At 43.9% G+C, this 23,537-nt stretch overlaps 1 protein-coding gene and 1 non-coding gene across 2 annotated transcripts; one reads left to right on the top strand and one right to left on the bottom strand.

Annotated features, from left to right (window-relative positions):
• Window positions 1–4,749: 4,749 nt before the first annotated feature.
• On the top strand, window positions 4,750–22,955 carry LOC121582525 (structural maintenance of chromosomes protein 5). The gene is made up of 24 exons (XM_041898389.2): window positions 4,750–4,975; window positions 12,191–12,332; window positions 12,997–13,049; window positions 13,141–13,303; window positions 13,454–13,588; window positions 13,721–13,861; window positions 14,325–14,486; window positions 14,674–14,745; window positions 14,866–15,121; window positions 17,200–17,354; window positions 18,432–18,545; window positions 18,738–18,832; window positions 18,951–19,083; window positions 19,232–19,405; window positions 19,739–19,908; window positions 20,313–20,436; window positions 20,557–20,679; window positions 20,801–20,929; window positions 21,041–21,136; window positions 21,217–21,321; window positions 21,668–21,787; window positions 22,200–22,379; window positions 22,463–22,558; window positions 22,630–22,955. Exons 1-24 carry the CDS (start codon window positions 4,821–4,823, stop codon window positions 22,759–22,761), a joined length of 3,225 nt encoding a protein of 1,074 aa, XP_041754323.1. The 5' UTR covers window positions 4,750–4,820; the 3' UTR covers window positions 22,762–22,955.
• trnat-ugu lies at window positions 6,956–7,030 on the bottom strand. Its single transcript has one exon. It is a non-coding gene; the product is annotated as a tRNA-Thr (tRNA).
• Window positions 22,956–23,537: the final 582 nt, after the last annotated feature.

Here is a 23,537-nt window from a genome sequence, read left to right as displayed (position 1 = left end):
GCGCGTTTGTCGCAATTTCTGCTGTTTTTCCGCAAATGGCATAGTTAGGGTTGGAATCGCTGCGGAGGTCAGCGATCAATCCTTTTATGGGTGAGGGTTCACTAATTAGCAGGGGAGTGGGGACCACCCCCTCTGATAGCTTGCACATAAAAAAATAAAAAACGTTTTTTAAATTAATTTTTTGGGTTTTGAGTTGTTGGAAGCCGCAAAAACGATTTAAATCTATTTATAGATGTTAATGAACCATCACTACTGCATCAGTAATGTGGGAGTTGGACGTGAATGAATTTCCAAAAGGAAATTGAGTTGATTAATCAATGATAATGATTAATCATACCTGTATATGCTTTCTGGGAATTAAACTTTAATTAACCTGAAAGTGTTGCTTTATCTAAGTTAATATGGAAAAGTTTAGTTTATTAAATTGAATGAGACAATGATATCCAGTCAATTGAGATTGGCTGGATTATTATAAATGTAACCAGTAGTTAAAATGTCAGCGTACGTTTACCACCAGGGTCAGTTATCCCTAAGGCTGAAGCCACTTGGGATTCCCGTGAAGGCGGGACTTCCGTTAATACTGGTTCAGTACTGTGGGGGTTGGCTCCAATGAGCTTGCAAAAGCAAATTGAATTGATTAATCAATGATAATGATTAATCATACATCTATAGGCTATCTGGGAATTAAACTTTAAATAACCTGAAAGCGTTGCTTTATCTAGGTTAATATGAAAACGTTTAAAATTGTCTCCTTTGTTGAACCAAATCAATGTGGATCTTATCCAAATGATCAACCTGAAAAGGTATATTCGGCAATTTAATTTATTAAATTGAATGAGACAATGATATCCAATCAGTTGAGATTTGCTGGATATCATAAATGTAGCGCGTAGTTACACACTATAAGAACACGTTTTGCCCTCACATAGAACAATTTGTTTTCCAAAAATGGCTTGCGATTGTTCACCACTAGGGGTCACTGATTGCAGAAAGCTGAACTCGAACGGGAGTACAGAGGGGCGGGACTTCCGTCGCCCAAGACGGGGATTTCAACGTGACACAAGAAAAACAAAATGGCTGCTCTCCCTTTGTTAGCTTAGCGTCTAGTGCACAACTAATCTTATACTTGTTTAAGCACACAACAGGATCCCATACACTACGGGAAGGGGTTTACTAGTGACGTCTCACATTCGGCATTCTCTTTGCTAGCACTACATTACCGGAATGCGCGGTAACATAAGAGATACGCCTGTGGTTTACCCACGCTACCCGAAGCGCGATAGGCAGATAGATAATAACTCCGGCCCGGTCAACGAATATATCTATCAACATTTTTATCATTACTGGCCCTATGTCCTCGCTCTAGAAATTAATACTGACCGAGTTAACTCGCTCCTGAGACGCGTGACAGAAATAGTACCCGTTTGGGCCAACGGGATTATAGAATACCTAAATCGGCCGGCCCAATATGTCCTGGCTGGTAGCGTTCAGTAATTCACTCTACACACTGACTTTTCGTCAGATATACAACACCGGAGGCAACCTCTAGTATCTTGTTCAAATGAAAACACACATACCTCAACAAATCCTGCCTACGGCTCTACTGGTGTATAATGTAATGTGCTGCACAATTCATATAGACTGATTTCAACAGTAAGGCCTCGTTCTATCTTAGATTCTTCGCACGGGGGCTCCAATATGTCGTATGACTGTTATTTATCGAATCCCCTAACTATGTTTAATTGTCATGTAACGATTAATTAATTAGGAATTTGGGGCACCACGGAATAAGTTGTTTAACGAGTTACCATCTCCCATGAGGGCAAGTCATGACACCTGCCTATAATGTTTTATATGTAACTGAAACCCTTGTGTTGGGGGCTTTGAAGTTTGTTCAGCCTTACATAGTTCATATCTTTGACATTGTATTTTTTATTCTCAGTCCTTTGGCTTGACTCCAGCTTTGTAAGCAGCAGCAGTTAGAGGAAAAGGTTTCATACTTTTCACATACAATGAAATAGGATGCCGAAGTCAGTAGTCAGAGATACTATTCTATGGTTTTTCTTTGTAAACTGCTTTTGCTCTGTTAAAACATGGATGATTTGTTCAAAATCTAAACAATACCCTATCACAGTTAATTAAATTGGTGTGACTGTCTGCAAATGCATTATGCAGTTACATTGTCCAGAAGCCATATCCTCTGAGAATGTATGTTGTTGAAGACGTCACCCACTCTGCCCAGGTGGTGTTTGTCAGCACATGTACAAACTTCTGGGTCTGTGGTTCAGTTGCTCTGGATGACATCAGTGTGAGCCTCGGGGACTGTGATCTTACAGCAGGTAACTTCACCCTCACTGATCACTGATGCCCACAGGATCTCTGGGAGTTCTGTGTCTGTGATAGACACATTGCCCCTATAGAGTAATTTATAGGGTGTCCATCTGCAGGTTTACTCCTGTCTGTCCCTGGGCACTGTAACTTTGAGATGGGTCACTGTGGGTATATTCAGGACAAGGAGGGTGATGATATAAAAATTAAAATATATACAGGTTAAAGGTAATGACTAAATGTTCCACCCTTAAATATAGTTGTGAAATGTTCTTGTTTTAAGTGATTAGTACTTTCTTAGTAGTGACTAATTATTATACTCCAAAACTGTGTGAGATGTTTTAGAATCTACTACCTGGTAATGTGTGAGTGTAGGACCAGTAAAGATTATGACATTGTGTTACTATTTAGCAATGTGAGTAGGAGTTAGACCGGACGGCGAAGAAGGAGAACTGTTAAACATGGTGCAGAATATTGTGAGAACGGCGATAACTGAGGAATGCAGGGAGTAGGCTATGATAAGAAAGTGTGTGTGTGAACTGATGGTCAGGAGAGCAATTATAAAGTGGAAAACTACAGCCTGCCTACAGAGGGGAGGGATTTTCATATGACGTGTGCGTATAAAAATATTGTACGACCATTTTGTGGCAGAATTCTCAATGAATAAACATCTCTGACTATGCAGATCGGGACTCTGTCCGTTTCTTGATTTTGGGAGACGCACAGAGACACTGAAATAGTTTGTTAAATAATTCTCATAACAGGTGATAAGAGTGACTGGGTACTGGTGAGAGGGCCTACTCCCACCTCTTACACCGAGCCACCACAGGAGTCGGTGAGTATCCAATGCCCTGTAACATTCCTTAAAAAGTGTAATTGTGACATCATTGTAGTCTGTTTCCATGTTATACTGTGATAGTTGGAGTTTGACCCTGTGAAACTCTGTCAGGGTACTACATGCACATTAAGGCGTCTAACATGCTGCCTGGTCAGAATGCCCGGTTACTCTCCAGTCCTCTGAGGGGGTCCAGGGGTCCTCAGTGCCTACGTTTCTTCTACCAGATGTACGGCTCAGGCACAGGTGAGCTTAGTGTCCATTTGAGCAAGGATGGAAAGGACTGGAGAGCAGAGCATCACCTGGCTGAGAGCAACTGTGGAATACCAGAGTGACCAACAGCATCAGGCAATTGCTGAAAAACTTAACTTCCCATAATCCCTTTCCTCCTCTGTACCCCACCCCCAAATTACAAAAATATATTCAGGCAATGATTTGAAGAATTAAAGCACCCAGTCTTATTCACGTGTTCAGGCTAAATACTTTTTTTTACTGAGCATCATTTGTTGTCCTTTTTCTCCTATTGTTCTAGATTGTTTTTGAGGCCATCAGGGGTTCCTCAATAAGGAGTGATATAGCCATCGATGACATTGTGTTTGAAAGTGGACCGTGCCCAGGTATCTGTTGCCCTATTAACGTTATACAACCTCTACAAACATGGATTGTGTTTAATTGTTTTGCTTTGTGCAATCTTTCAACTCATGGCTCATTTTATTTTTCGTCCACAGATATTGAAGTCAAAACAACCCATTCCCCTGGAAACTCAAATGACATTGAGTGAAGGAGCAGAGGACAGGAAGAGTGCTGAATAAGATGCATGCATCAAAACTATGTTGCACATATGGACAAAATTGTACATATTTTTACATTTTATTTTCCATTGTACTGATAGCACCGAATCGTTTTGCACATATACATTTGAAACCCCACCTCTTTAAGGAATACCTGGGATAGGATAAAGTAATCCTTCTACCCCCCCCAAAAAATAAAAAAATAAAACCATTGTAAAGTGGTTATCCCACTGGCTATAAGGTGATTGCACCAATTTGTAAGTCACTCTGGATAAGAGCGTCTGCTAAATGGCGTAAATGTAAATATAAACACAGAGGTCAAACAAAAAGAGATTCTGCATTTTCAATCAAATTATATCACTGTACACAACTATACTTGCTCTTTGTAGAGAAACTGGTACTAGTCAGTCAACATTTTCCCAGCAATAGAGGCTGTGTTGTATTCAAATGAATATGCATTAGATTAATGATGAAATAAAGAGGGATGCTTATTCAACATGCGCATCCTTGTCTTAATCTTATCAGCAATAACCAAGCCTGCTTTTGTCTTATGCCTTTGTCTTCACTTTTAGAGGTCTAGAACTATAGCTAGTATTTTATATTTGGTATTGGTGCACCTCTTACTGTATTCTGACTGCCACTCTCTGGCTGATAGATACTTAATCACCATAACGAACTGTCTTTGCTGTAGGCATGAAACAGGGCGTTACTGCCACCTAGTGGACATGAGCTGCATGTTGTTTTGTTGGTGAACAACGTTACACGTGACCCACCTTGTCCAATCATCAATCGACAATCGTCCATACTGAGCGCGCAAATTACACTGAAAGCTTGCTAGCACATCTTCGAAGTTTCAAGTCACCATCATGGCTTCTGCGGGCAAAAGAAAACGAATAAGTAACGTAACGAACACACAACCTTCAAATAATGGAGCAGGTTCGTCCTCCGGTACCGTTGGAGATGGCCAGGTGACTGGATTTGTCGAAGGATCCATACTTCGCATCACAATGCAAAACTTCCTGTAAGTCAACTCACCTGTGAACTGTTTGCAAACACGCTAGCTAGCTAACAAAAAGCTAGCTAACCATGACGACGTGATTTATCTAACGTTAGATAGTGAGTACCCTCATTCATAGACGCTGCCTAACGAATGTTACCTTTAGCGCCAATTGACGATAGTATCTTCTGGCCGCGGGAGTCGTAGAGCCCCTACGCTTGCTCTAATTAAACGCGTCGTTAACACGCATCGCTTGCGGTACGGTTTTGTAAACATCAGGGACGTATCTTTCATATTGGCGAATCATAATTTCCCCCCAAACGGTTAAATTACTATACACCTTTAACGTTACAGGGTTAGGCTGGGTTCCGACACGGCCATATTTCCATGTTACAGCTCTTTAAAAAAAAACGGAAAATAGGTCTGAAGATAGTTACAACCTGTTTGACTCGATAGTGTTGTCGAATTCAAATCTCTAACGTTACCATCATATCTAAACCGATATGACACCACCAATTTAGATCAATTCGCAAATCAACTTGGAGGTAGAACACTATTCCGTCAGCCGTCCGTTACTGAGAACCATATACCGGATTTTAACAGGGTCGTTAGCAATTTAATTTGAAATCGAGTATTTGTTGCGCCTACCTAGCTCAAATTCTAGACGTCTGATTAAAAGGAGACTAGAGTAGGCTGGACACATTACATTTTTAACAAGGCTTTTTTCTGATAACTAGTTCATTGCATTCGCCATGGAGCCCAGTTTCATAATGTTACCATATGTCCCAACTGCTTGCCGTAGTTTTGAAGTAATCGCGAAAAAACAGGCCTTATTAGTTCTATTGAGCACGGTATTCCCAGCAAATTGTTCTGCGTCACAATGCCAGTTTCGCTATTGTTAACAATTAGATTTACCCGCGTAAATCTTGAAGGTTTACCTCAGGTAACTTTAAAGTGGAACTGACAGCATTTTAGCAACATGGAATCTTATTAAAATCTGTGAACATACACCCCCAGGAAGAATCTAACAATTTATGAAAATGACCATATCTAAGCGCTCGCTTTTTAAAGTGTAATAATGTTTGGTAATGATGTATACTACGGCATTTGTGAAAATTCTATAGCAATATAGTGGGAAAGCAGCCGTGCGTTTGGCCAATTAATAGACACTGCCATAAATGAAACCTAATAAAAACATATGTATTGTCCTGGACCGGAGTTTACACAGATCAGTGCACCATAGCCAATCAGAGCTGCATTAGGCCTTTATGCAAACAAGCCATTTGCCACACAGGCCTGACATCATTCAGATTGTCGTGGACTGTGTGTTTACAGGCAGTTGCAACAGCGCAACTTTAGATCATTAGAACGCATTCGCCAAAAGCCACAAAATACACCTCACTGGATTTCTGCAGATATGTCAATACCAGGGGAGTCCTCTTACATTTAGGAACTTTAGTCCTATTGATCAAACAACCATGAAAAGGTAGGCTCTCTCCCTCAGTTATGCACATCAACAAGATAAACAACTTATGCTAGCCAGAGAAAGATGATATAATAAAATCTAACGAAGGACCATTGGATAAACCCTCTCAAACTTTTGCAGCTTGTTGGCCATCAAAATTGCACTGATAAACGATGGGGAATTCTAGCCTACTGGTCCTTCTGCAGCTTGCCTGCCAATGCACCCTTGTCCCAACCAAGCACCCAAGCTAACTGGCAAAAGTTGGCTAGCTAGCTACTTCCAGACACAAATGAGAGAACACCTCACTCTGACAATTGTACCCGCCCTAGCAGGGCTACACGTTATCTAGAGCGTTCGTGAATATTACTTTTTTGTGCCTACGTTTACTGACCCCAGTCATATTCATCTGAGTAGATGGCCAGAGTGAATTTGCGAACGCAAGAGATGCTAACTGGATAACGTTCAAGTTCTTACATTTTAGTCATTTAGCAGACGCTCTTATCCAGAGCGACTTAGTGAGTGCATACATTTTTCATACTGGCCCCCTGTGGGAATCGAACCCACAATCCTGGCGTTACAAGCGCCATGCTCTACCAACTGAGCTACAGGAGGGCTAATCAAGTAACTGTTTGTATATTGTAATTCCTTTGAGGGGCTATTGGTCACGTTAGGAGATTCAGTGGCTTATGGAGAGAGAAATGGGGCATTGGAAAACCTTCCTGGTCTTTGTGGTTGAATCTGTGTTTGAAATTCACTGCTCGACGGAGGGACCTTACAGATAAATTGTATGTTTGTGGGACAGAGATAAGGTAGTCATTCAAAAATCATGTTAAACACTATTATTGCACACACATTTATGTAACTTGTTAAGCACATTTTTATTCCTGTACTTATTTAGGCTTGCCGTAACAAAGGGGTTGAATACTTATTAACTGAAGACATTCATGCTTTTTAATTAATTAAAAACAATTCCACTTTGACATTATGGGGTATTGCGTGTAGGCCAGTGACACTAAATCTCAATTTAATCCATTTTAAATTCAGGCTGTAACACAACAAAATGTGGGAAAAGGAATATGTGAATACTTTCTGAAGGCACTGTGTGTGTATACTTTTGGACATGTAGTGTATGTGGACACCTGCTTGTCGGACATTTCATTCCAAAATCATGCTATAACAGCCTCCACTCTTCTTGGAAGGCTTTCCATTAGATGTTGGAACATTGCTGCTTGGACTTGCTTCTATTCAGCCACAAGCATTAGTGAGGTCGGTCACTTAGGCCTGGCTCGCAGTCAACGTTCCAATTCATCCCAAAGGCGTTAGATAGGGTTGAGGTCAGGGCTCTGTGCAGGCCAGTCAAGGGGTGTCCACATACCTTTGGCCATGTAGTGTGTATATACCAGTAAACATTATTTTAATAGCAGGACACTGTGTAAAGTCCATTATCCCTCTGAAGAGTATGAATTAGGCTGTTTGAGAAGGGTTTGAATCCTAAGCAACCTGCCTACACATAGTTAGAAGTACAATACCAACATAGCTACTGTAGTAGGTCAAAGCTGTTTGCTGGAAAATCTTGGTAGAGCATGGGTGGAATAGGCATGGTGGTGCTCGAGAATTTCATTTTTCGGCTTCAGACCTATGCATATTCTCACTTTTTAAAATAGTTTTTTATTTATTTTTATTAGCTATGTGACTGTGTAAACGGAAGACTGACACCACAAACCTGATGTCACTGCAATTTAGGTCTGTGCTATCTGGGATCCCTGGGACGTCTATAGCACTCGAATATCCAATATAAATCTTAACTTTACCTCTGTGCAGAACTACTGGATCTCTAAAGTCGGGTAAACAATAGTTTCCTTTGGATGTTTTGTTTCAAATCAAATTTCGAGCAGCTGAAGGACAAATCGGTAGAGTAAGTTTGTAAATGTAATTTTATTTAACATTCAGACTTGTATGGAACATTTACACGATGTTGCAGGCATTAGTTTCAGGCTGTATAAACCAATAAATTCTGTATTGCAGCCTGATTAATCAGACTAGCTAGCTAGCTGTGCGAGATGTTACTCTTTTGCAGAGACACCTGCTTGGACATGGACAACTGCGTCAAAGATTATAATTAATCTGTGACCAAGTCTTGTAACCATCTAGCTAGGTAGCTACATGTTGCTGAATTTGCATGTGTCCAACAGAGGTTGTTGTATTGTAGCCAAGGCTAGCTAATAGGGCTGTCCCAGACAAAAAATAATATATATATATATACACTGCTCAAAAAAATAAAGGGAACACTTAAACAACACAATGTAACTCCAAGTCAATCACACTTCTGTGAAATCAAACTGTCCACTTAGGAAGCAACACTGATTGACAATAAATTTAACATGCTGTTGTGCAAATGGAATAGACAACAGGTGGAAATTATAGGCAATTAGCAAGACACCCCCAATAAAGGACTGGTTTTGCAGGTGGTGACCACAGACCACTTCTCAGTTCCTATGCTTCCTGGCTGATGTTTTGGTCACTTTTGAATGCTGGCGGTGCTTTCACTCTAGTGGTAGCATGAGACGGCGTCTACAACCCACACAAGTGGCTCAGGTAGTGCAACTCATCCAGGATGGCACATCAATGCGAGCTGTGGCAAGAAGGTTTGCTGTGTCTGTCAGCGTAGTGTCCAGAGCATGGAGGCGCTACCAGGAGACAGGCCAGTACATCAGGAGACGTGGAGGAGGCCGTAGGAGGGCAACAACCCAGCAACTGCTACCTCCGCCTTTGTGCAAGGAGGAGCAGGAGGAGCACTGCCAGAGCCCTGCAAAATGACCTCCAGCAGGCCACAAATGTGCATGTGTCTGCTCAAACGGTCAGAAACAGACTCCATGAGGGTGGTATGAGGGCCCGACGTCCACAGGTGGGGGTTGTGCTTACAGCCCAACACCGTGCAGGACGTTTGGCATTTGCCAGAGAACACCAAGATTGGCAAATTCGCCACTGGCGCCCTGTGCTCTTCACAGATGAAAGCAGGTTCACACTGAGCACGTGACAGAGTCTGGAGACGCCGTGGAGAACGTTCTGCTGCCTGCAACATCCTCCAGCATGACCGGTTTGGCGATGGGTCAGTCATGGTGTGGGGTGGCATTTCTTTGGGGGGCCGCACAGCCCTCCATGTGCTCGCCAGAGGTAGCCTGACTGCCATTAGGTACCGAGATGAGATCCTCAGACCCCTTGTGAGACCATATGCTGGTGCGGTTGGCCCTGGGTTCCTCCTAATGCAAGACAATGCTAGGCCTCATGTGGCTGGAGTGTGTCAGCAGTTCCTGCAAGAGGAAGGCATTGATGCTATGGACTGGCCCGCCTGTTCCCCAGACCTGAATCCAATTGAGCACATCTGGGACATCATGTCTCGCTCCATCCACTAACGCCACGTTGCACCACAGACTGTCCAGGAGTTGGCGGATGCTTTAGTCCAGGTCTGGGAGGAGATCCCTCAGGAGACCATCCGCCACCTCATCAGGAGCATGCCCAGGCGTTGTAGGGAGGTCATACAGGCACGTGGAGGCCACACACACTAATGAGCCTCATTTTGACTTGTTTTAAGGACATTACATCAAAGTTGGATCAGCCTGTAGTGTGGTTTTCCACTTTAGGTTTGAGGGTGACTCCAAATCCAGACCTCCATGGGTTGATACATTTGATTTCCATTGATACTTTTTGTGTGATTTTGTTGTCGGCACATTCAACTATGTAAAGAAAAAAGTATTTAATAAGATTATTTAATTCATTCAGATCTAGGATGTGTTATTTTAGTGTTCCCTTTATTTTTTTGAGCAGTGTATATAAATTGGTACCAATCAAATGTTTGGACACCTACTCATTCAAGGGTTTTTCTTTATTTTTACTATTTTCTACGTTGTAGAATAATAGTGAAGACATCAACTATGAAATAACACATATGGAATCATGTAGTAACCAAAAAAGTGTTAAACAAATCAAAATTCATTTTATATTTGAGATTCTTCAAATAGCCACCCTTTGCCTTGATGACAGCTTTGCACACGCTTGGCATTCTTTCAGCCAGCTTCACCTCAAATGCTTTTCCAACAGTCTTGAAGGAGTTCCCACATATGCTGAGCACTTGTTGGCTGCTTTTCCTTCACTCTGCTGTCCGACTCATCTCAATTGGGTTGAGGTCGGGGGATTGTGGAGGCCAGGTCATCTGATGCAGGACTCCATCACTCCCCTTCTTGGTAAAATAGCCCTTACACAGCCTGGAGGTGTGTTGGGTCATTGTCCTGTTAAAAAACAAATTATAGTCCCACTAAGCCCAAACCAGATGGGATGGCGTATCGCTGAAGAATACAGTGGTAGCCATGCTGGTTAAGTGTGCCTTATTCTAATTAAATCACAGACCGCATCACCAGCAAAGCACCTCCACACCATAACACAAAGACACGGCGGTTTGGTCTGGAGTCTATATTTGATATTTTCGGTTCAAAGGACACATTTCCACCGGTCTAATGTCCATTGCTTGTGTTTCTTGGCCCAAGCAGGTCTCTTCTTCTTATTGGTGTCCTTTAGTATTGGTTTCTTTGCAGCAATTTGACCATGAAGGCTTGATTCACACAGTCTCATCTGAACAGTTGTCTGTTACTTGAACTCTGTGAAATATTTATTTGGGCTGCAATTTCTGAGGCTGTTAACTCTAATGAACGTATCCTCTGCAGCAGAGGTAACTCTGGGCCTTTCTTTCCTGTGGCGGTCCTCATGAGAGCCAGTTTCATCATAGTGCTTGATGGTTTTTACGACTGCACTTGAAGAAAATATTCCGGATTGACTGACCTTCATGTCTTAAAGTAATGATGGACTGTCGTTTCTCTTTGCTTATTTGAGCTGTTCTTGCCATAATAGGACTATCTTCTGTTTACCGCCCCTACCTTGTCACAACAACTGATTGGCTCAAACGCATTAAGAAGGAAAGGAATTCCACAAATTAACTTTTAAGAAGGCACACCTGTTAATTGAAATGAATTCCAGGTTGACTACCTCATGAAGCTGATTGAGAGAATGCCAAGAGTGTGCAAAGCTGTCATCAAGGCAAAGGGTGGCTACTTTGAAGAATCTCATATATAAAATATATTTTGATTTGTTTAACACTTTTGTTTGTTTGTGGTTACTACATGATTCCATTTGTTACTTCATAGTTTTGATGTCTTCACTATTATTTTACAATGTAGAAAATAAAGAAAAACCCTTGAATGAGTAGGTGTCAACTTTTGACTTGTACTGTATATGGATGATTTATAAAGCCAGGCACATTTTAACAGTTTGGCTAATGAATATAGACCTAATTAAGTTGGTTTCCTCTCCTCGTCGCTGCCTCCGCTGCATTGTTCTTAATCCCAATATGCTGTTAACTTTGCTATTATGTACATAGCAATATAGGGAAAGGCGCCAATTCTACAGCGACCGTATTCAACGTGGGAGAAAGCTTATTTGTTATAAAATAATATTTGATTGATTCGTGTTGCATCATTTTATTTTTACGTAATATAACCATATACAATTTCAGTATCACATGTCTTAGTGATGGACTGTGCCATCCCAGTGGCCTCCTCCAATGGATTAGTCCACTGAGACAGGCGCGAATCAGCCTATCGACCAAACAATCGACCAGTCAACTAAATGGAGTCAGTCCTACTAGCTAACTGAATGTGCTAACATTGGCTACTAAAGTTGCTGCACTGAAGTTAAGCTGACATTCTCCCCTCTTTATCCCACAGAACCTACGACCACTCCATAGTTTACCCTGGACCAAACCTGAACATGATTGTGGGGGCCAATGGAACTGGCAAGTCCAGTATTGTCTGTGCCATATGTCTGGGTCTGGCAGGAAAGACTGCCATCCTGGGCAGAGGGGACAAGGTAGTTGGCTATTAATTAACAAGTGTCCTAGTGGCCTCCTGAGTGACGCAGCGGTCTAAGGCACTGCAGTGCTTGAGGCATCACTACAGATCCGGGTTCGATCCCGGGCTGTGTCGCAGCCGGCCGCGACCGGGAGACCCATGAGGCGTCGCACTATTGGCCCAGCGTCGACCGGGTTAGGGGAGGGTTTGGCCGGCCGGGATGTCCTTGTCCCATCGCGCTCTAGCGACTCCTGTGGCGGGCCGGGAGCATGCACGCTGACACGGTCGCCAGTTGTACATTGTTTCTTCCAACACATTGGTGTGGCTGGCTTCCGAGTTAAGCGAGCAGTGTGTCAAGAAGCAGTGCGGCTTGGCAGGATCGTGTTTCGGCGGACGCATGGCTCTCGACCTTCGCCTCTCCCGAGTCCATACGGGAGTTGCAGCGATGGGACAAGACTCTAACTACCAATTTGGATATCACGAAATTGGGGAGAAAAAGGGGTAAAAACATTATACAATAATAAACAAGTGTCCTAGCTAGCTACTCCTAGGATATGTTGTCAAGAGCATGAAACTTTCCTTTGCATGATCTTTCATTATTGCAATAATGGCACTTGTATCTTTAGTTTGTGTTTTGTATTTTATTGTACAGAATTTTTTAACTTTGGATATATTCTGACTAGGTTGGGCTGTACGTGAAGCGTGGGTGCAACAAAGGATCTGTTGAGATTGTACTGTAAGTTTGTTTTAGATTAATCAGAAATACCAACACTGATTCCCTAGGTCTTTGTATAATAACATTTAGGGAACCCTACCTGTGTTTTCAGGTACAAGGCCAAGGGGAACCTGGTGATCAATAGAGAGATCCATGTGGAGAATAACCAGTCGATGTGGATGCTTAATGGGAAACACTCCAGCCAGAAGACTGTGGAGGAGGAGGTGAAGGCTCTACAGATCCAAGTGAGCAACCTCTGCCAGTTCCTGCCACAGGTGAGTGAAAACTTGGAGGTTGTCTGCCATACTCATTTATTTCTTTGTATTTCATTAATCCTTTCCTTTTTTCTTAATCGATCCGCTAATGTCATACTTGTACTTCAAATTCTCTGACCACTGTTTGCCCCCTGCCCTGTGACTTTGCAGGAGAAGGTGGGTGAGTTTGCCAAGATGACCAAGATTGAGCTGCTAGAGGCCACAGAGAAGTCAGTGGGACCTCCAGAGATGTACGACTTCCACTGCGAGCTCAAGACCTTCCGCACCAAAGAGAGGGAACTGGAGGTGAGCACACTTTTAGTTCTAGCTCTGGATAAATTAAGATTCTTAGTTTTTTTTCTTTTATAAAGAGGCTTTTGCTGCAGTGTTGGTGGCTCAGGGAGAGTGAGTTCTAAGGTACACTGTTTTGTTTGGTAGAATGTGTGCAAGGAGAAGGGCAGCGCCCTGGAGAAGTTCAAGCAGAGGAATGAACGGAACAAGCACGACGTGGAGCGCTACTATGAGAAGAAGAGACACCTGGACAACATCAAGATGCTGGAGAAGAAGAAACCCTGGGTGGTGAGTGGTCATAGAGATCATGTGACACCTGGGTCATATTTATTAGTGCACACCAACGTAAACAGTTTATTCACTCTACAACAGGGGTATCAAACCCATTCCATGAAGGGCCTAGTGTCTGCAGGTTTTAGTTTTTTCCTTTCAATTAAGCCCTAGACAACCAGGTGAGGGGAGTTCCTTACTAATTAGTGTACAAGGGAGGAGCGAAAACCTGCAGACACTCGGCCCTCTGTGGAATGAGTTTAACACCTGTGCTCTACAACGTGGCGGAAACGGTTTGTTGCAAAACATTTTGCTATGGTGTGCACTTATGAATACAACCCTGTAGTCATTCATAGCTTGTTAAAAGAGCTTGGACATGGGTAGATACTCCTCCATTTAGAAACAAAATGCAGATGTCAGTGTGTTATGTGAGCCTTCATATGTTAACAATCTCTTTGTCAACCCTCTCTGTCATCTCCAGGAGTATGAGACGGCCCGTAAGGAGCTGGAGGGGGTGAAGAAGGCGAGGGAGGACGCCAAGAAGCAGCTGAAAACCGTGAGGGAGTCCCAGGCCCCCATGCTAAAGAAGATCCAGCACATTGACAGTCAGCTGAGGCCCATCGAGAACCAGATGAAGGACAAGGTCAGAGACAGGCTCCCTGGACTTTGTAGCTTGGGGGTCGCAGGGTCGCAGCTTATGCCTTTTGAGACTGGGCCCTGGGGAACGCATGGGTTATATTTACTTGGTGGGTGATACTGCAAAGACATTTGGGAACCACTGTGTTGTGTAGCCCATAGACTGGTGATGATGCATCCTTGTTGTGTTCCAGACGGTCAGCATCAGGGAGGCCTCTCAGAAGTGTAAACAGAAACAGGACCACCTAGACCGGAAGCACAGAGAGGTCTGGCACAGTTTTATTTTCTATATACATTTCTGCCTTATTTTGATACTCTCTTGATACCAATGGAAAAATAATGTTAAAAAATGAAATGAAACGTTTGATCCTCCCCTATCCCTCTAGATTGAGGACATCAAGCAGGCCTTCAGCCTGAAGCAGACGGAGGCGGCGGACCGGCAGAAGCGAATCAGCAACACCCGGCGCATGATTGATGACCTGAGGGAGGAGCTGGCCAACATAGGCGACCAATCAGACGTGACGCCGCGGATCGATGCGGTAAATGCGGAGCTGAGGCGCATCCAGGATGAGAAAGCCAAGATGGAGGGAGAAAAGGCCGACCTGCGCAGGGAGAAGGACAACTTGAACGGAGAGTGTAGACGTAAGAGACACACACACAGGGTCTGGGGAGTCCTGGGTCTAAAACTGACTTGGCACAGTGGCTCACTGCACCATTTTAACCATGGTGAAGTGTTACACATACCATTTGACCAATCAAACAGGCAAAACGTCAATATCGAGACAAAGTGGAGTCGCAATTCAACAGCTCAGACACGAGACGTATGTGGCAGGGTTTACAGACAATCACGGACTACAAAAGGAAAACCAGCCACGTCGCGGACACCGGCGTCTTGCTGCCAGACAAGCTAAACAGGTTTTTTGCCCGCTTTGAGGATAACAGTGCCACCGACTCGGCCAGCTACCAAGGACTGTGGGCTCTCCTTCTCCGTGGCCGACGTGAGTAAGACATTTAAACGTGTTAACCCTCGCAAGGCTGCCGGCCCAGACGGCATTCCTAGCCGCGTCCTCAGAGCATGCGCAGACCAGCTGGCTGGTGTGTTTACCGACATATTCAATCTCTCCCTATCCCAGTCTACTGTCCCCACATGCTTCAAGATGGCCACCATTGTTCCTGTACCCAAGAATGCAAAGGTAACTGAACTAAATGACTATCGCCCCGTAGCACTCACTTCTGTCATCATGAAGTGCTTTGAGAGACTAGTCAATGATCATATCACCTCCACCTTACCTGTCACCCTAGACCCACTTCAATTTGCATACCGCCCCAATAGGTCCACAGACGATGCAATCGCCATCACACTGCCCTATCCCATCTGGACAAGAGGAATACCTATGTAAGAATGCTGTTCATTGACTATAGCTCAGCATTCAACACCATAGTACCCTCCAAGCTCATCAAGCTTGAGGCCCTCGATCTCAACCCCGCCCTGTGCAATTGGGTCCTGGACTTCCTGACGGGCTGCCCCCAGGTGGTGAAGGTAGGAAACAACATCTCCACTTCGCTGATCCTCAACACTGGGGCCCCACAAGGGTGCGTGCTCAGCCCCCTCCTGTACTCCCTGTTCACCCATGACTGTGTAGCCATGCACGCCTCCAACTCAATCATCAAGTATGCAGACGACACAACAGTAGCCTAATTACCAACAACGATGAGACAGCCTACAGGGAGGAGGTGAGGGCTCTCGGAGTGTGGTGTCAGGAAAAGAACCTCTTACTCAACATAAAAAAAACAAAGGAGGGGTGCTTGACAAAAAACTAAGGAGATGATTGTGGACTTCAGGAAACAGCAGAGGGAGTACCCCCCCTATCCACATCGACGGGACAGCAGTGGAGAAGGTGGAAAGTTTAAGTTCCTCTGCGTACATATCACTGACAAACTGAAATGGTCCACCCACACAGACAGTGTGGTGAAGAATGCGCAACAGCGTCTCTTCAACCTCAGGAGGCTGAAGAAATTTGGCCTGTTACCTAAAACCCTCACAAACTTTTACAGATGCACAATTGAGAGCATCCTGTCGGGCTGTATCACCGGCTGGTATGGCAACTGCACTGCCCACAACCGCAGGGCTCTCCAGAGGGTGGTGCGGTCTGCACAACAAATCACCAGGGGCAATCTACCTGCCCTCTAGGACACCTACAGCACCCGATGTCACAGGAAAGCCAAAAGGAGAATCAAGGACAACTATCACCCGAGCCACTGCCTGTTCACCTCGCTACCATCCAGAAGGCAAGGACAGTACAGGTGCATCAAAGCTGGGACCGAGAGACTGGAAAAACAGCTTCTATCTCAAGGCCATCAGACTGTTAAACAGCCATCACTAGCACAGAGAGGCTGCTGCCTACATACAGACTTGAAAATCACTGGCCGCTTTAATAATGCCACTTTAATGTTTACATATCTTGCATTACCCATCTCATATGTGTATATACTGTATTCTATACTATCTATTGCATCTTAGACTACGCCACTGATAATGACATTGCTCATCCATATATTTATATATTCTTGTTCCGTTCCTTTACTTAGATTTGTGTGTATTTGTTGTGAAACTGTTAGATAATGTTGCACTGTCAGAACTAGAAGCACACACATTTCGCTACACTCGCAATAACATCTGCTAACCATGTGTATGTGACCACTCTGCTTGTTTCCTGTAGTGTTGAAGAACAGGCTGAGGAGTCTGGATGACATGATGAAAATCAAGGAGGAGAAGCTGAGAGGGCGCTCCAAGGACACCTATGCTGCTGTCCAGTGGCTAAGGCAGAACAAACACATCTTCAGTGGCAACGTCTATGAACCTATGATGCTAGTGGTGAGGGCACACTATAAGGATTAGTAGTCAAGGCCTATATGGACCTAGCCCTGTCCATATACTTTGAAGTGTCATTGTCAAGCACCCCTCCTACTTTTCTTTGTTTGCTGTAGCGTGGAGACCTACATTGAAGTGTTCTTTAATATGTTCACAACTAACGTTTCATTCTACACCCCAATATCCTAAAATGGGCCACAATAGAGTACCACAATATGAGTCATAATACCCATAAAACCTAGTAGTCAAACAAGGAAATGGTTTCAATCGTTTTTTCCACCATTCATTTTTCCCATAGGGGATTTTAGAAACACTTAAAATAAGGGCTGTGTTTCTTGTATGCTTACCCTGGTGTGATGTTTTGATAACTGTGTAAATCTCTGTAGGACAAGGTGACTTTTATCAATATATTTGCCTGTATTTACCCCCCCAAAAAATGAAATGCTAATGTGGCTATCATAAAGAACTACAAATACCATGATGAGCTGGACAAGACTGCCAAATCGAGGCAACGATAAGAATCTCTGGATTAAGTATCTGTTAGCTAAATGTAGTAATTAATAAACTTGCTAAATTTCGTTCAATTGACTATTCTGTGAAGTGTCTTGTGCAAGTTTTTTAAATTGACACTACCTGTTAGCAAAGGTGTCAGCTAGAGATGATGTGCAAGAGCTTGCAGGGGTTTGTAGTCTTGCGTGATGTCTACTTTGATGCTAATTAGCATTTTCGAATCAGAATAAATAGAGCCTTGTCCGAGAGATTTACATGGTCATCAAAACATCACGCCAGGGTAAGCCTGCACGAAGCACAGCCCTTATTTGAAGTGTTCCTAAAATTCCCTACGTGAGAAATGTATGGTGGGAAAACGATTGGAACCATTTCCCCATTTGACCGCAAGGTTTTAAGGGTATTATGACACCTCCACTGTGGTGCTATATTCCTTTCCCTCTTTTTTTTTTTTTTTTTTTCTCATTTCAATGAAAAGACTACTTGGTTCAAAGAACAGTATGTATGGCTGATATATAAACATAATTTGAAAGCCCATATGTAGCCTTTCTTTGAAACATTCTGCTCTTTCAGATTAGTGTCCGCAACCCTGACCATGCCAAGTACGTCGAGAACCACATTCCATTCAACGACCTGCGAGCCTTCGTCTTCCAGAAGAGGGAGGACATGGAGAAGTTTATGATGGAGGTGAGGAGGACCTGCAGATAAAGAATGGAAAAAGAAATTCAACTGCCAATACAACAATGTCACAATGCTCTGTATGCAATGAAATAGGACCCTGAGTTTTTACTATGTGACCCACCTAACCGGGCCCTAGTTATAGGCTCTAATTAAGGTAATAAGTGCATGAGTAAGTTCTGATGATGGATTTGTCCTCAGGTGCGTGACAGCCAGAACCTGAGGGTGAATTCAGTCTTTGCTCCTGAGGAATCCTGCGCCACCCGCGCCCCCTCCAGACCCATAGAGTCCCTGAAGTGAGTAGTCCTCTCATACTGTCCCAAGATGGATTGTAAATGTATCAACCCTACACCTAACCCTTTCAGCTGTAATGAATGTGTAAGATGCATTTTTGTCTTCTTTTCCTGTCTGTAGGCGTTTTGGGTTCTTTGCGTACCTGCGGGAGCTCTTCGACGCTCCAGAAGAGGTTATGAGCTACCTCTGCAACCAGTACAAGGTGCACGATGTTCCTGTGGGAACAGACCAAACCAAAACCATGATCAAGACGGTATGTTCCATACTCTAGAGTGTCTGGGAGGATGCTAAGTCATGTCAACAAATTACTTCACTTTCATAGCTTATTTGATTTCTGAACAGACTGGAATCGAAAGTAAGCTGATCCAAACTCTAGTCCTTCGACCATTTGTCTCTCTCAGGTGATTGAGGAGCCCTACCTGAAGGTGCTCTACACAGCTGAGGAGAAGTACTCCCTGAAGAAGTCCTTTTACTCGGGCAAGACCAGCACCAGTAACTCTGCCGTGCGTCCCTCCCAGTACCTCACCATGGCTGTGGACGCCGAGGAGAAACGCCAGCTGGAGGAGCAGATCAGGGTGAGGCCAGGGACACCTGTCAATCATTCACCACAGGCCCCTACCCCACGGGGAGAAAAAAGTTGCCAATAACAAATGAATTTGAAGCGACACATTTACACTAGCAGTAAACTACACTTGGCGTTTTACACCGGAGAGGAACTTTCCAAGAGTTTTACTTAACACCTTAGATATGACATAGTAATACACATTTAGATCAGACACTCATACACACAATGATGTAAGTTGACATGCATAACCTGCAGTAATGTTGTAGTAATAACCAGATGTTTAGCAAAGCACTGATATAGCACTACAGCTTGAAAATTAAGTGTGACCTTTGGCTATGCCTAGACGGCTGAAAAGAGCAAGCAGGCCATCGATGTCCAGATGAGCACCATGCAGGAACGTACTGCCAAGCTGGATCGCCGTGACAATGAGCTACGGGCCCAGAAGAAGGTGCTCTCAGAGATGAAGGGCAAAAAGAGACAGTTGGAACAGAAGATCAGTACCAAGCAGGACAGGTGGGTGGCACACACACAGGCCTTGTCCAAATACCCATACCATACCTAAATAGGTTGTTTGAGTATGCGAAAAAAGAATGTTTAATATACTAAATATATTGGGCCCTAATCTATGGATTTCACATGACTGGGCAGGTGCGCAGCCATGGGTGGGCCTGGGAGGGCATAGGCCCTCCCACTTGGGAGCCAGGCCCAGCCAATCAGGATGAGTTTTTTTCCCCCAAAAAGGGCTTTACTACAGACAAATACTCCCAGTTTCATCAGCTGTCCGGTTGGCTTGTCTCAGACGATCCCGCAGGTGAAGAAGCCGGATGTGGAGGTCCTGGGCTGGCCTGGTTACACGTGGTACGCTGTTATAGTTCTCGTATCTCTCACACACCATTTCCTCCTTTGTGTGTGTGTAGTCTTCGGCAGATGGAGCAGGGGGGCATTGACTTACAAAAGGCTGAGGAGGAGACCAAGGCCCAAATCTCAGCAGTCAACTCCCAGAAGGTGGCCATCGTGGCTGAGTTCATGGCCCACATGAAGGTACACAGTCACAGGGGTTGATGCTGAAGGCTCCAGATACACAGAACCTGGGTGGTGTATATGGTGTATACTGACTGCCTTAAGTCTCTATCATTCTCTCTCTTTTCCCTCCGTCTCTAGCTGAGGGCTAAGTTGAGTATGGAGAAGGTGTACATGGCTCTAGAGACCGTGGGCATGACTGCAGAGAAGACCAAGCTGGAGACTGACTGCAGGGACGGCTCGGCCGAGCTCAGGGTCCTAGAGGTCAGGAGGTCACGCTCGCGCGCACACACTCATACAATTTCACACACAGTAAATTGTAATCTGTACTCATCATGTTCGCGCGGATTGCGTTTCCTCTTCATCCCCTCTTCTCCTCTCTCAGCAAGCGTGTGCCATGCTGGAGCAGCGTAAGGCCCGTCTGTTGGAGATGTGTAAGGGCCTGATGAGGAGGGCCAGGGAGATCTGTAACATGGACCCTGGGGAGAGTGCTGTACCCCCAGACCTACACACGGTCAGTATAGTACAGCACAACTCAACACTGAGTCATCCATTCATTCTACAGTTTTAGTGCATTAATTAATCCATTCATTAATTTGTGTTTTTCTTCATTTGTGTTCTGTAGGCCTTCAGCCAACTGCCCGACACTATGGATGAGATAGACGCCATGTTGAATGAGGAGAGGTCCAGGGCAGAGTGCTTCACTGGCCTCAGTGAGAATGTAAGTTGGAAGGCTCCTCAAAACGTGTGCGTGCACGTATTGATTCTGCCTCACCATGTGACAACCACCCTCTTCCCCAGGTGGTGGATGAGTACAACAGGAGAGAGCAGGAGATCAAGAACCTGGAGAAAGAGCTGGATGAGAAGAGCAATGCCCTGAACACCTACAGACAGAACATATCAGAGGTACTTTAATTACGGATTAGTCCAGTGAATCAGTCTGTGCCAAATCTGTCATTTCAATGCTTTAAGAAAATGGTGCAAAATGTACTTCTGAAAATGCACAGTAAATCTATCAAATCTGTTTGCTAGTGCGCCAAAGTGCATGTTCAAATTCATTAAGCCGATTTTTATTGCAAAATGTTTCTTAAAGGGAAGCAAATGGAACGAAGCGGGGAAGGACCTGAATTTATCCAATAGAAACTCCTGTTTTAAACCTTTCAGTTTTTGCAATTGTTTGGACTAATGATTACACCCCAAGTGTGTCTTCTACAGAGATGTTTCCCTCCTAAAGACTTCTCTCTGTTGACAGGCAAAGGAGCGCTGGCTGAATCCTCTGAAGCAACTGGTAGAGCAGATCAATGACAAGTTCAGTGATTTCTTCCGCTCCATGCAGTGTGCCGGGGAGGTGGACCTGCATTCAGAGAACGAGGTTGGGCACGCCAAACACACACCGTGCACATGCATTGTACCCTCTATCTCTGGACTAAGGGGTGCCAGAGTGTTCGTCTTCTTAGATGTTTGTGGGAGCTGTAGTAGCAGTCATATAGGGTTGTCACCATACCATTATCGCGATACTCCGAGGTTTCGTGGCAAAGGAACAACATGAAGTGGATTGAATTTCCTGAGGAAAACAGTCCTAATGTTGGAAACAAACAGCCTTATGTTGTCACCCAGAATCACTTTTCTTTTCCAAGCTATAGCACACAATATTTTACATTAGTATTTTTTTTTGAAGGACCAAAGAGTTTAGTCTGCTTTGTTTTCCATTTTGCCAAGGAAAATCTGGTATTGTGACAACACTAAAAGTAGGTCTGTCTGTGACTGGTGTCTGCCCCCTGCAGGAGGAGTATGATAAATACGGGATCCGTATCCGGGTGAAGTTCCGTAGCAGCACGCAGCTCCACGAGCTCACAGCACACCACCAGAGTGGAGGGGAGCGCAGTGTCTCCACAATGCTCTACCTCATGGCCCTGCAAGAGCTCAACCGCTGCCCCTTCCGAGTGGTGGACGAGATCAACCAGGTGCTGCCCGCTTAAGAGTGGTAAAATCACTTGCACATCCAGACTGTATTCACACAGGCTTTATTTCTTCCCATTCTACCCAGGGTATGGACCCAGTCAATGAGAGGAGAGTCTTTGACATTGTTGTACGGACAGCCTGCAAGGAGACGACCTCGCAGTACTTCTTCATCACACCCAAGGTAAGTGTCACACTGCAGAGGTGGTGACTTACTAGTGTGTGTGTTGTGGATTAATGTGTGTGTTTCTCCAGCTCCTTCAGAACCTCCAGTATGCAGATGAGATGACCATCCTGTGTGTCCATAATGGACCTCATATGCTGCCCCCCGACAAGTGGGATGAGAAGGCCTTCACCAGACGCTGCGTCCGCCGCAAGGGCAAATAGTGAAATTACCAGTTAATGATTTTCTGAGCTCTCGTCATTTTTGGTTTGACAGAAAATATGTGTAGACCCAATCATTGAACCCTCTACACATTTGCACAAATTATTTTGGGTTTTTATATACTGTTCAAATACATAGATATTTTGTATATACTGTTCAAAATGCACTGTTCAAATAAATGTTTTCTTTGAGATTGGTATGACTCCAAGAAAAGTTAAATGTCAATTGTAAAGATGCAAGTGATGTTCTATTATGGGTTGAGCAAATTAATAATGGGTTATCTTTTTAAAATGTTTGATGTGAAGTAGTCAGCAGGGCAAGAGATACTTTCAAAAATATGTTAGCTAATGGTCTTTGCCTAGTTCCAAGGACATCATCAGTGTGAAATCAACAAGCTTTCCCCCCTCCCATTCTATCAATGGACCTTTGATCAAATTGGATACCTTTGATTGTCTAAAGACCACTGAGCGAAAATGTAATTTGTTGCCCTCATCACCACAAGAGAAATGTGATCACATAATGGTGCAAAAGAGCTGGCAACTTCCTATGCAAATAGACCAAGGTGTAACAGAGTACCATCAATTTGTTTAACCCTCATCTTTAATATTGTCATGTTTCTGTGCTTTTTCTTTTGTCCAACATTTCAAAATAATAATCAATGACAGTGAAATATGCAGACAACACTTTTCTTTTTTTTATGCTACCCAAGATTACTTTATTTTATTATTACTGGCGTTCTAGTAAGATATTGTGCAAAGTAAACAAGTTATAACTCAAG

This window comes from Coregonus clupeaformis, unplaced genomic scaffold (genome assembly GCF_020615455.1).
Source record: "Coregonus clupeaformis isolate EN_2021a unplaced genomic scaffold, ASM2061545v1 scaf0448, whole genome shotgun sequence".
Taxonomy (NCBI): Eukaryota; Metazoa; Chordata; class Actinopteri; order Salmoniformes; family Salmonidae; genus Coregonus; species Coregonus clupeaformis.
The sequence above is the reverse complement of the archived record's forward strand: the minus strand, read 5'-3'. Positions and strand labels throughout refer to the sequence as shown.